The 14,270-nt window shown below is 33.7% G+C and overlaps 1 protein-coding gene across 1 annotated transcript; it reads left to right on the plus strand.

Moving 5' to 3' along the window:
- The first annotated feature begins 1,172 nt into the window (after positions 1-1,172).
- LOC107191627 (mucin-5AC) lies at positions 1,173-13,866 on the plus strand. Its single transcript, XM_015580713.1, has 12 exons — positions 1,173-1,275; positions 6,401-6,711; positions 7,249-7,282; positions 7,657-8,117; positions 8,182-8,353; positions 8,498-8,644; positions 8,976-9,155; positions 9,505-9,760; positions 10,285-10,562; positions 10,979-11,133; positions 11,652-11,804; positions 13,805-13,866. Exons 1-12 carry the CDS (start codon positions 1,173-1,175, stop codon positions 13,808-13,810), a joined length of 2,256 nt encoding a protein of 751 aa, XP_015436199.1. The 3' UTR covers positions 13,811-13,866.
- The last annotated feature ends 404 nt before the right edge of the window (positions 13,867-14,270 follow it).

Genomic DNA, 14,270 nt, shown 5'->3' on the forward strand with positions numbered 1-14,270 from the left:
AATGTGTGTTGTATCGACAAGAAAATAATACAACTTTATACGGAATACGTTATTATTCACATTTACATTATTACAAATGTATAATACTATGACGGTTTTTATACCATAAATAGATTAGTATACACGTATTGCGACTACTTCATACGAGACTATAATTGTCATGCTCATATGATTGGTTTTTTTTCTAGATAATTTCCTTACTCTTTATAACAAATATTTACCAGTAAAATACTTAAAGTAAACAAAAATAAATTTAACGTATTTTCCATAATAATATGAGAACAAGAAACAATATTTATCATATCTACTTAGAAGGCCAAAAAGTTATAGTAAATAGAATTATAAATAAAGTAGTGTTATTTTATTATGTCATATATATCATTGTATGATGTATATCTTTAATGGTAAATCAATTATCAATAAAAAATATACTTTCATTCTGATTTATTCTGATTACACACGTTCTTGTATGGATAAAATGATACATTTTAACATACCAAGGGTGAAACAGTTTAATATAAATCACATCAGTAAAAAATCAGTAAAATTGAACTGTAAATAAGGAATTTTATTATTATTTCTCTGCAAAGATCCATACGACATATTCTGGGTAACGAATCAAAAAAATAAATGAAAAACTATTAACAATACTAGAGGATATGAAATAGTATAATATTGACTGTAAAATGTGTCACATTGAAATGAGTTTGAAAGAGGGGAACGGAAGTTATTTATGATTCAACGTAATAGTAATAGCCGAAAGATGCAAGTTCTCTCGAGGTATCCAATATTCATGCCAACAACCCCTCCCTCTCTTTCTGAATGATTCTCAGTGAGGTCGGTCGGTGTAGTTCTCTCTGCTTCTCCGGGTTCGTTCTTTTCTCTCCTTTTTCTGTGAAGCGTTAAAGAGGGGACCCGCACCCTGACCCACAAGTGGGCCCCGGTACCTCCCCAGTTAGTCAGTCAGTCAGTCAAACAAGCCAAGCAGGCAATGCGGGCTCGCATAATACCGTGGCTGCCGAATTCGCGGTAAAGTAGTTTGACACGCACGTGCTCGAACCAGTCGGATAACGAGACAGTGCGTCTTCCCTTGGCTGTTTTGCGGCTGCCCCTTGAAATCGAACCAAAAGGAGGAGAGACAGAGAAGAGAAAAAGAACAAGGGAGGTTGAAGATGATACTGCGAACAGTCCCCGGGGGCATCGTCCTTTTTCTTCTACTCACGGGATCGATTGTTGCTCAGGATGACGATTCTTTGGCTGGTAGCTTCTTGTCAGGTAAATAAGTCTCTGATTATCATTAAGGTCTTACTTCGATCTACTAAATCTTACTACCCATCGATTTTTTTCTTGTAGAGATTTTATGTTTTCTACTTTCCTCAAAATTCCGTCTTGTTACTTTGAACATTTTTTATTTGTTACCTGTCTTTCGGAAAAATTTGATTCATTAGTTGGAATGGTGTCGAAGATACTTGAATTTTTCTACATTTCATATACTGTCAATCAGACTGAACTGAAGTATATTTCGGTTTTTTTTTCTAATTTATTTCAATTTAAAGTACTTTATGATTAATATAATCCTGACAGAGATTCTACATCGTTACTAATAAACAAAATCATTTACTATTAATAATTTGTTTTGATCGGTTACATGATTTTTTCCGGAGAAGTATATTTTTGTGAAATAAGACAGCAGTGTTTAAGTTGTTATTTAATTCAGTATTTAAATAAAATCTCGAATACGAAATAGTATTAACAAAAGTGTAGTCATGACTTGTGATAAATTGTAGTTCTATAAAGACGCGATGATACAACTGCATCGGTAGATACAGAAGTTGATGGGGATTAGCTGTAAATAAAATCAGTTCGTAGCACAAGAGGTTTCGAGAAATAGAAATTCGCGTGCGCAAACGTATGCTGTGTACGCTTGTACAGGTAGTAGGTAGTAGGTAGTAGGCAGTATCTGGAAGGATGCGACTGTCCCACTTAGGAGTCGCACAACGCAATGCGGATGACGCTCGAGTCCACTGCCGGTGAGAAGGCCGTTGGCGAACTTGAAAACTGTGCAATGATACACATACCATTTGAATAGTAATCGTTTCTTTTACCAATCAGATAAATTAGAAATAAAAGAATTACGTCGAAGTTCATTAAAATAGAGGACTTTCAGGTCCATAATTACTAGAACAAAGTGACATGTCATCTACCTTCATTAGATGGTTAGAAAATATTGACAGGTTTCTCTTTCATTAAACAAACAACATGTATCGATATAGAAGATTTTTAAATTCCATTGTATTGATCGAATCATAGATAAATTTTCCGTTTTTCTGAAATAAACGCAACTACATTTTTCCCCCAATTAAAAAAGAATAGTAAAAAGTGGAATTCTATATTTATACTATATCTATGTATTTAGATGCTCGATTATAAATAGGTACACAAATTAATTTAAAGAGCGAAAAAATCCGTAGAGAGGAAAAAATCGACATTGAAATTTTCAGTGAGGCAAAAGAAGTTCGAATTATAGAAAATTTTCAGATTCATATGACACGTTTTTATACATTTTATAAATTACCGATATTTTTTAATCGTGGTTACTGCATTTACATTAAGATCAGACAAATGATTATTGCGACTGTATCATGACAAGAGTTTTATTTTTAGGGATACAAAAAGTTTATGCTACTTTAACAATAGTATCCGTTCTCAGAAATCCTGTTCGTTTTTATCACGCAAGAAGTGCTCGACGATATACTGTATTTAAATTATACTTATTGATACTCTTTGGTATACTTAATATAAATAGTAATCACGTAATTTTCTTCCATTTAGATAGAAATTAAATGGTACGTATTTCAGACGAATATATGTAGAATAGATTTGGGTACGTCTGTCACTGGCCTACGGTCTAAAACTATTACGTTAGGAGAGGCACGTGTAGTACCGAACACAGCTACGCGATGGAGTCGAGCTGTTTAATTAACTACCGTTATGTTTGTTTGGGCCGTTATGCCTGCCAAAATGAACACGGCTAGGAACTCTGTATGCTACGCTCCATGCGAATTTCCTCGGGTTCGTTTACACACACGTCGGAAATGGACTGGCTGCATTTATCACTTTTACCGAACTTTCATCGGCTTTCAGTCTTAAGCATTTAACGTTTAACTTTTTCACTTGCCCCGTATTACTTTGAGCAATGTACTGAACCGCCTTTTAGATTTAGATTTTTCCTGCTTGACGAACGATTGATGCCCCCAAACGAAGACAAATACAGGATATCTCGAGTGTCCTTTGAATAATGACTAATTAGTATCATTCTTATTTTTTTAAAATAAATACCGAATTTTTTTAATAAACATTTAAATTTAAATAAATTGAGGAGATATCGGATACGTATTGAAATTCTTGGCGGCAAAAATTGATTCCATTTTTGTGTGATTAAATAGAAGAGCTATGTGCCGATGAGTAAAAAATTGTTGACTTACCAATGTGTGTAGGAGAACTTTGTTTATTGATAGTTGTAAATTGCTGATGTTTAATATGTATAGTATAATTTGTTTTTATCGTATTTTGTAGGGTAGTAAGTGTGCAATAATAGTATTAGTAAATTAATTTGTGTCAAATTTTATTAACTGTAAACTGGGAGAAGTGAATTTGTTTATTTGAAATATTTAAGCTTCTTGCATTAACAATAATGAAAAATGTGATTTATAAAAGTTGTTCCATAGCATGAAAGAATATAATGTAAAAGGAATTTTATCTTTCTTATTCTTAACGTAATAGATTGTATTACAATTGAAAAAATGCAACAAAAAGTCGTACAATATTATAACTGCACAAATATTTTAACATTATAAATTACTCGAAGCGTTATGATGATGCATAAATAATTAGAAAGGTGAATACTTAATTAATGTTATCAAAACATTAATGCAATATGACAGATCATTAATGCAAATCATAAATGCATCAATTCGTGGTTAATGTATTTACTAGATCGTAGGTATTCATACATATAACGTGCATGTAGATGTTAATTTCATTAAGGAAACGTTGAAAAAACTCCACTAATTGTAAGAATCTAAGTCTTGATGAATAGCACAGCGGAATGCTATCTTTCCAGCGTATGATTCAAAGGTTGTGCCAAAAATTAAAGCCAACTGGAAGTTTTGTGGTACGAAAATATGGTCATCGAAAGAGAGTGAGTCACGTGGGCATTCAAATCGGTGTTCTTGCGATGGTTGTGACGAAGCAAAGATGAATGAAGTTTCTCTTGACAAAACTGTTGGAATTACGAATAAAAGATACAATAAAGATAGGAATATAATTTTTTCCCAGGCGATCAGTATTTCATGAAAAGGAAGAACCTCCGAATTTTTTTAAGATTTGATGAATTTGTTCCATGATTTTCGATTATATTGTCCTAGAACTTCATGAAACTAAGTCTTGCATTCCTAATCGGTTTAATTATGTTAGTTTTATGAGAAAACAAAACGGAATGAAATATTTCAATTCACTCTGTTTAATATATCTTGACAAATTATTTTAATAATAATTATAGTTAACGCTGTTGTATACTAAATTTTAAATGAAAAGTTTGTATTCATTTTGAAAGTTTTGATTTGATTGTACATGTGACCTATTTATGGTTCGAAGATATTTCACAATTTTGTTTAATCAGAGACATTTTACAAAATGCTTATAACGATACAAGTTCATTAAAAAATAAATGACTGAGCTCATAGCACAAATCGTCCTTAGTATAAATATATATGTATTATTTATCTATACGGAAACGAGCTTTGTGTTTACTTTTTTTTAAAATTGTAACCATGTAATCCTTGCACCATAACAACGTGTACATTCAAACAGGCGTGCCATATTTATAGTAAAGTAATTTCTTTCGAATGTGTTTTGATCTGCATATCAATATTGAGAGAAGGTTAACATGAACAAAATTTCTACAACAAAATTTTCCTTTCAGTCAATAAACAAACGGATATTTTAACACATTCGCTTCAACAGGTGCTAATGACATAATTGAATTGACGTATCATAATAAGTACTCTGCATATTTGCAGTTGAAAGGAAAAGGCAACTTATGTCTATAAAGTTTTCTTGTGAAATTTTGTTGTTAAATAAATATTTTTAATAAAAAATATATTTTTAAGTTAATGATAAAAAATTTCAATCATTTTCAGCAAATTTCTAATCTATTAAAACATAGAATCATTAGCAGAAATTAATTAAAAAATGCTTCGATTGTGGTTCTAGACCCTAGATTTTTTAAAGAGTAACAAAATAGAACTGCTAGTACCATTTAAATGCATTTGTTATTTGATTTTTCATTCAAGAAAATCCTTAAGGAAAATTGTACTTTACTTGTCAAATGTGAACTGTATCAACAACTACAGATGTAAATGAAATAAGAGCAAACACTTTTTGTAAAAGGATCAATGCCACCGAATCATTAACTTTTATCTAAGATACACGCCGACTGTCAAGATCAAGTTTAGTCATCCTTGACCATTTTATTTTATAAGTGGAGCGTAGGATTACGTATGCAGGAATTTCTCTCGACTCACGGTACCTTCGCACCTGCACCCGATATACAGTTAATGTTGGGAATTTATGATAGACGTTTTATTCGTCGTAGATAAACTATACCCTCGAGAACGAAAGAAGCTTCGCAGTGCAAACGACACGAATGACTGCAATACAAGCAATCATCATTTCTGAGTCACGTACTTATGAACACGTAATATTTCACTGAAACTTCTAAATACAATCGATGCATTGTTTAACATTATTATTTAATATTAAATAATTTAATATTGCAAACAAATTTAAATTAATTTCTTACAGATTTCAGAGAATTCAAGATGAAGTATTAAGTGGAGTAATGACTTGGATTTATTCCTCTATTTTTTCATTTGTTTCTCTTTTAAATCAATTTATAATTAACATTAGTCCATTACACATTTTCCAATACTATTAATGAACTGTTTTTGTTTATTTGTGTCTCGAGTCACGATGGGTTACAAAGATTTTTTTAAGAAAACACATTTTTTTCCACCGGAATTGATATTATTTATCATTTGTAATCATTTTTACTACTCCAAACTATTATAAATTGATTAATTAAATTCAAATTTACATCTGTTTGTGGAACAATTTTTAATAAGTTGACAATTAATCAACGTTAAAACTGTGCAATAGTAAAACTGTGAAGTGCACAGTATCATTTTTTAAATCTAGTTGCTTACTTTAGCACTAAAATTTGAAAAAATTCCAAAAATGGAGTTAGTTTCTTTGGCTTGTGAACGAATCATATAAGACACCTATAGTTTATTTAAATTAAATTTTCTTTCGATAACACGGAGTCCCGATATGTTCACAGGTTTATTGGATTCCATAACGAGTACAGCTAATAGCGCGGACTGTCCAGGGGTATGTGTGCACGCGTTTGCCACCTTAATATGTTACGAAGTTCTCGAGCATGTGCAATGCCCTACTAGCATGCGATGTTGCATCGAGGCACCGATAAACGGAACCGGTACTTCCTCTGAAAACCTCCTCGAAGATGATAGTCCAACATCGACTATGCTCACCACCGTTAAGATGGCAATGACGTCTGTAAACGTCACCACACCACCAACGACTACAACACCGACGACTACATCGACAGCGGCCCCGCCAAAAACTACCTCTGTAAGTGTGCAAAATATTCTTTATAATTTAACAATGGTGCTGCCGCATCACTGTAGAAAATATTTCTGATATTTAAGGGGTCTTTTTATTTTGGAGAATTGAAAAAACAAAATTTTTATTGTATATCTCGTGACAATAACTTGACGGATTATTTTAACTCAGTCTTTACATATATTTTTATAAGAAAGAAAAAAAAGATTTAAGAAAACGTAAATAATGACTATTTTTTTAATAGAATGTTTCAATTCTATACATATACACATAAGTTTTGTGCTATATTGGTAAAAGTGTCTATTCAAACGGTGAATGCTTCGATTAATATGATTGATCTACCATTTACCATGGTGTTTTTAGTGTGACTGCTCAATTATGTTCGTTGCTAATACTCATTCGTGACTTATACTGTTTTCTACATATAAAAAATGTTTAAATATCTTTATAACAATGCCATACGCATTAGTTGTGTTTTCAGGCATTACCATGATGTTTATAATATTGTTTAATATCTAACGAATGTGCGATTTATTTATGTTACAGGATAGCCAGGTGGACACAGTCAACAAGACCTCGAGTATGTACCTTTTAGTTTAAGCAGTATATTTATTAATCACTTAGGGGCTCACTTATTTTACAACGATCTGAGAAAAAATGACTTGCACATACATTGTATAATGATAAAGTTATAAATATTAAATTCGATTTTAGCTTAGACCAAGTATACTTCAAGGAATAACGATGCAACAATTTATTGAACGGTGCACGAGGGTTAAACAAATAAATTCAAGTAATCGTAAATGATTACGTACGCTAAAAAGAATTAAAGGTATCGAGAAATATTTTGTTGTACGATATTATTTTAACGGAAGTAAACAATTGATTTTTTCTCGGCGTAGTAGTATTGTATAGTATAATACTATTTATTAAATTCGTATCTATATTTCGCAGTGAAAACATGTTCCGGGATTTGCATGGCGGAGAGAATCGCAGATTACTGCGACGCCGTTTTGGTAATCGACACTCTATGCAAGCCAGGATACAAATGTTGCGTGTCCAGAGACACGTTCGGGGATTCTCCTCCGCCGGAATTGTTGGTGATCGACCGAACAAATTCGAGTCGGTTCGACGAGAAGACAGGCGTCAGTACGATACACAAAGGCTCTTCAGTATCCACGGCTGGGAGACCAAACACGTCGACCTCTGCCAGCGTGGTCACCACCACAATTGCCACGACCGATGCGATGACGAGACAGCCAACGACCACTTCGAGGCCAAAGATTACTGCGAAAAAACCATGCAAGGGTGAATGCGTCAGCGGTTTTTTCGCGCTTCTTTGCGACAAGGTGGACGGAGATGCTGAATGCCCCGATGATGGTTCCTGTTGCATCATCGACGCGTTCTTGAAAACGGTAAAATGAGGATACTTGTATTCCCTTTAAACGTCAAGACACTGACCACTAATTAAACAATTAGGAAACCACAACGACAATTCGACCAACCACGAAGTCGCCGCAGCCAAAATTACAGCCGTGTCCAGGATTCTGTTTGTTGACTATTATGGCTGCTTTCTGTGAACGGCCGAACGTGATAATACCGAGGACGTCGACCTGCCAATCTGGATCTATCTGTTGTGACGACACGAAAAGTTCGCCGCAGGTGATTCTATTTCTTTATTTCCGTAGAACCGTTTCGATGGAACGAGTAAATTGAGGCAAGTAAAATAACGGACAATCCATGTTTAAAAAAAAAGGACTGAAATTAAACGTTGGTACGTAGAGAATAAACGTAGTGACACCATCTTCTTCGTATCAGACTCCGAGGCCGAGGCCGAAACCTTCACCGAGACCACCGGTCACTACGGTTTCATTGCCACCGGATCCTCGCCCAGAATGTCCTGGATCTTGCATCGTTTCTTACTTGTCTTTCACTTGTTTCAGTAAGTAACCTTTTATTTCAATCTATCTTTCCTTAGTTTTAATACTAATCCTTTACCTAGAATGTTAAACAAAGTGTTAGAAAGTATATAATGTTATTGGGTTGTTCGGAAAGTTCGTAGCAGTTTTAAATCTTCGTGGACTATGCCGGAGTCATGCGCTCGCGAGAACGATACGCATACGCCCCACGCAGATCATTCCGTTCAGGCCAGTCACTGTATACAATACATTCGATAAAAAAGAGATACTTTTCTGAAAGAATTGAATAGAAGCTAGGAGTGGAAAAAAATCATTGCCACGTGTAAAAAAGATTTTCTACTGATGTGTTTTTAGGAAACGCTGAACTGACAAATTTATTCAAATGCAAGAAACACGGGCATCAATGTTGTGCGCCAAAATCGCTGATCCGAGAGTTCAGTGGTGGAAATTCAAGCGAGCCAGTTTTGAGTAATAGAAACGATACCATGTATGTTACGTCGAGGCCATATACAACACCACTGACGACAACAGTGTGTAAGTTATGAAATAATATAATATATCTGTTGTTTGTATATTATATAATATACAGTTGTATATTATATAATCAACGAATTAATTGAAAGTGAATACATTCGATAAAGAATATACTTCTTTGTGTATAATAACAATAATCATATTTTGTGCCGATATATTAACCAAGTTAATTTTTCAATAGATACCTAATATCTAGCACGAATTCATAATTGCATCGTCCTCAATTCCTTATTGTTTCTTGATGTTATTTATAATTAGTACTTTGAAGCTTGTGGTCCGTGTCCTTCGTATACATTTTGTTGTACAAGTTGTTCTGTAATTAATATGAAAAATAATGTCGATGTTATAGATGAAACAACGACAATGACAACAACCATGAGAAGTCCTGTATACAGTAAGTACGTATGTGGTGTGAAGGGAACTTCTCGTGGACCAATCCAAGCACGTAGCTTTGACCGAGGAGCACGCGTCGTTGGGGGCGAGGACGCAGATGCGAACGAATGGTGTTGGCAAGTTGCTTTAATTAATTCTCTCAACCAGTATCTCTGCGGCGGTGCACTCATCGGAACACAATGGGTGCTTACGGCAGCGCATTGCGTTACAAAGTAAGTTTCATTATCCTGAAATATACAAGTTCTTCGGCTACAGGTGTCAGCAACTTTAAGGGGTGGTTCCAGTGCCGGATTAAGGGGGGTGGTTAGGGGGTGGCTCGTAATTGTGTTATGGATGAATTCGTCTTATCCCACACTTTTATATGACATTAAAAAGCATATAGCATTCCATTTAAAAATCTGAAGGTCATATTCGTTTCTCGGACAATAATGTAAATATAAAAAATTGACATAGGTTATTGTGTTCTCAGTAAGATATACTGTGAGTTCTTCTTCTTCCATTTATTTGAAATACTTACTGTTTACGAGAAAAATGCTGGTCCAATTTATAGCGAACACCCTGTATATCAGTCTCATAATTCTGAAATAATAATTTAAGTGTCTGGGCGTTAAAGGGTTGAAATATCTCTGCCCGTAGAAAAATAAAACTTAAAAATTCTGATAAAAATTTAAAAGTTCGATATGCTGCACCTCGATGCCCGTATTTTTAAAGATATTAAGATAACGGTTATTTGCAGCATCGTAAGATCCGGAGACGCGATATACGTGAGGGTAGGCGACCACGACCTAACACGGAAGTATGGGAGTCCTGGCGCGCAAACCTTACGGGTTGCGACCACTTACATTCATCACAATCATAACAGTCAGACTCTGGATAACGATATCGCACTGTTAAAGCTCCATGGACAAGCGGAGCTTAAGGACGGTGTTTGTCTTGTGTGTTTACCTGCGCGGGGAGTTAGTCATACAGCTGGCAAGCGATGTACTGTCACCGGTTACGGATACATGGGTGAAGGTGAACATTTCACTTAATGCTAAACGTTTGTTTTACTATTTTGTACAATTAAAGTGACGTGAAGAATGAATTTCAAATGTTATATTTAACTGAAAGCCAATCATACAGAGTATAGGAAATGGTTCCAATCTTTGCAGGATATATATATGTATATATTTTTTTCCAAAATTTGTCTTTCAATTATTTTTTTTACGTATTTTGTTTAATTTTTCTTATCAGACTTTATGTAACAGGAACGTCGTGAAAACGTGAATATTGAATATTCCATTAAATTATTATCATTGAACTTATTGCTGCTTAATTGTTAACGTTTCACGCTAGTGGTCATTGTCATTACGTTCTTCAAAATTCATGTTAACAATTCATAAAACTTTTGTAAATCCATTTAACGAAGGCAATAACAACGATCTTTATAGCTGGCCCCATTCCTCTTCGAGTACGTGAAGCTGAAATACCAATCGTGAGTGATGCGGAATGTATAAGAAAAGTGAACGCAGTGACAGAAAAAATCTTCATTCTACCAGCAAGCAGCTTTTGTGCTGGTGGTGAACAAGGCAACGATGCGTGTCAGGTAATAATTGTAATAATAACAATAACGTATATTATTACTATAAATACAGGGTGTAACGTATTGAGTGAACCTTTTGAATAGTTTATTTCCTTATTATTAATACATTATTCATTACTTTTATCATTTAACATACTATATTAAACTTATTCTACTATGAAAGTCACTCATATACGGGGTGGTAAAAAAAATGTTCAGAATTTTGGTTTTTGGTCGTCAGTTGATCAAGTCTCCGGCGAGTGGTCGACAGTGCGTAACAGCTCTTAAAGCGAATGACTTGCCCGTGTATTTCAACAAACTATATTAAATTATAATTAAAAGCGCTATAAGTGTACTGGTTTATAGTAGAACCCATCAAAAATTTTGCACTCACCTAATATAACCATCGATGATGGTGAGCATCGCGTGGCGTGAACAGAATGTCTAGCAAAGAGGTCTGGGCGTAGAATGTGTTAATTATTTGTGTAAATAGTTGTACTTTTATAAGAATATTATCGTAATGGTCACATTATAATATTTAGGGTGACGGAGGAGGTCCTTTGGTATGTCAAGACGATGGATTTTACGAGCTGGCTGGTCTTGTTTCATGGGGTTTCGGTTGTGGAAGATTGGATGTTCCTGGTGTTTATGTCAAAGTCTCGGCGTTCATTGGCTGGATCAACCAAATCATTTCCGTAAACAATCTTTAGTTCTTTTTTGTATTTTATTTATAAAAATTGAGACATTTATTTATTAAGAAGACGTGTAGTACCTTCACGCGCTTGATGACGTAGCATGTGTTACGTGTCTAGCAAAGATTGCGAAAGGAGATTTTTTTTATATACGACAAGTACGCGCTAAATTCTTGGGAGATTCGGCTTCTGAAAATGTTACGATATTTGTAACATGTTTAACATAAATATCTTAGCTTTAAAGAAATAAACGAAATTTGGTTATATTTACCGTAATTGTATGTAGTAACGCAGTAAATTTCCGTTTGTTCATTTTTTTTTAAGATGCATACTTAATCCGCATACATAATTAAATCATTCAAGGGTTATTTGCGCCAAAGGTATAAAAATATTTAGAATTTTAACGAATTTTAACGTTGTAGAAACTCTTGGTGAAGCATAAGGTGTGTATCTTTAAAAATACCAAAAGATAATTAATATTAGAAGGATATAACAATTTGTAAATACCGTAATAAAGGTATAAACGAGGTTTGTGCATTTTGAAAAAATTTCTTGTTCAATGAAATATAATTGCTACAGTGATTCCTCGATGAATGCAACACGAACAACGGCATTATTCCCACCACTTTGGGGACGGGGGGTCCCTCGCTGAAATCAATCCAGAGTAAACAGAAGCTAAGCAAAGGCTCGGCTTCGTCTAAAAAAACTAATTTATGAGGTGCTGAAAATCTTTCCACGAATGTTCCGAAGCGGACCCGAATTCGTCGCACTTATCGAGACATTACTGTGTTATCGTATAGAATAAACGAAAGTTTACTGTTTATTATTAAACAACCTTACGAAATTTCTTAGGAATTAAAAGTTTATTGATGAGATATATTAAGATTAATTTATGATTTTTCTTCGAGTAATCGTGCCATCAAGTGCGTCAATACTAGGTGACAAAGATATTTTTTTACGCAACATATGGTGCTGATTAGAGCAACCAATTATTGATAGTTTATAGTAGGGAAAATTATATGCACGTTATTTATTTATATTGAATCTCGAAATGTAAGTAAGGGCCAATTTCATAGAAAGAAAAGGAATTTGATGTCGATTAAGTGCCTGCTACTTGCACGGTGTATTTAATCTTCAGTTCTCAGTATCTCCATTTTTATATTCGTATATTTGAATTCAAGAAAATTTTCGATCATCATATAACATATCAAACTACATTATGTGCGTTTCATGTACCGAATGTCATGTGATGTAGATTATAATACCAGTTTTGATGCGTTCATGAATTTGGAAAAACAAATATAGATAATCTTGAAAGATTTCTTTAGGAGTGACTTCGAGGAAAAGAGGTTTTCCTCTAAATAGTTATATTTATTCCTTCCAACCAGGCACATGTTTCGATAATTCTTCCTATCGTCGAAGGAATTGATCGCGCGCGTTGAAACGTTCAAGTTAATTGCGACATATCATGTTATACATAGTAACAGATTTGAAAATAATGAATTATTTTAGTACAAATAAATACCTGCTTTAGCGCTTGCTTTATACATATAGTATGCATCCCGCTGCAATAAATCGAGAACTGCATACTTGGGTTCTATTAGTACTTCATAACTAGTATCATGTTCAACTTATAGATAATTATACAGGATGATGCAGTTACTGTTAGCACCTAACGAAATTAATAAATAATTAATATGTATTAATGTTTACATCATATGTTCGAAATTTGAACCTTCAATTTATGATACAGATGAATCGTGATGGAAAAATAATATACAGTATTTAAAAGCAGTTCATATGTAAATTGTTGGACTTTTGTATTTTGATCTTGACAGATTTTTAATAACCTTGACTCAAAATATCACCATGTGATAATTCCTTTTGCTCAAAGTAACATTTATTTGTTAATTCTTCTTAGAAATAATTAAATACTGACAGTTATTTGTTCATTTTATACAACAGTATCTATTAAATTGAGTCATAGGTAACTTTCATTACAGGTGTAAAAAATTCAGTTTTTGGTGAAAGTAAGCCGGACGATCCACGCATGATAAAATACCAAATAAATAAGGACAGATAATTGATGTCAATGGAGAATAATACATTAATGTTAATTCGATATTATCTTAGGCTAAAATAATTTTAAGGAAGCAAACCGGAAGTTATTTATGATTCAATATATTATCTATAAATAAACGTTAGCTTAAGTATCATTTCGAGTAGAAAAGCTTTTATAAAATTATTTTGAAATTACACCAATACCGCAGGGCGAAAGCTAAAGTGCTTCTTATATACATACATATACATATGAGTTTTATGGCCTATATGAAATTGACCCTTAATCTCATATTTGTATTGTTCAACTGATAACTGCGTCGATCCTATAAACATTGAGGACAACGCTGCTTTGTACATTATTGCATCATTCGTAAGGTATTCTTCAGATTATAATTTTAAGGATGTTTT

This window comes from Dufourea novaeangliae, unplaced genomic scaffold (assembly GCF_001272555.1).
Source record: "Dufourea novaeangliae isolate 0120121106 unplaced genomic scaffold, ASM127255v1 scaffold228, whole genome shotgun sequence".
NCBI lineage: Eukaryota > Metazoa > Arthropoda > Insecta > Hymenoptera > Halictidae > Dufourea > Dufourea novaeangliae.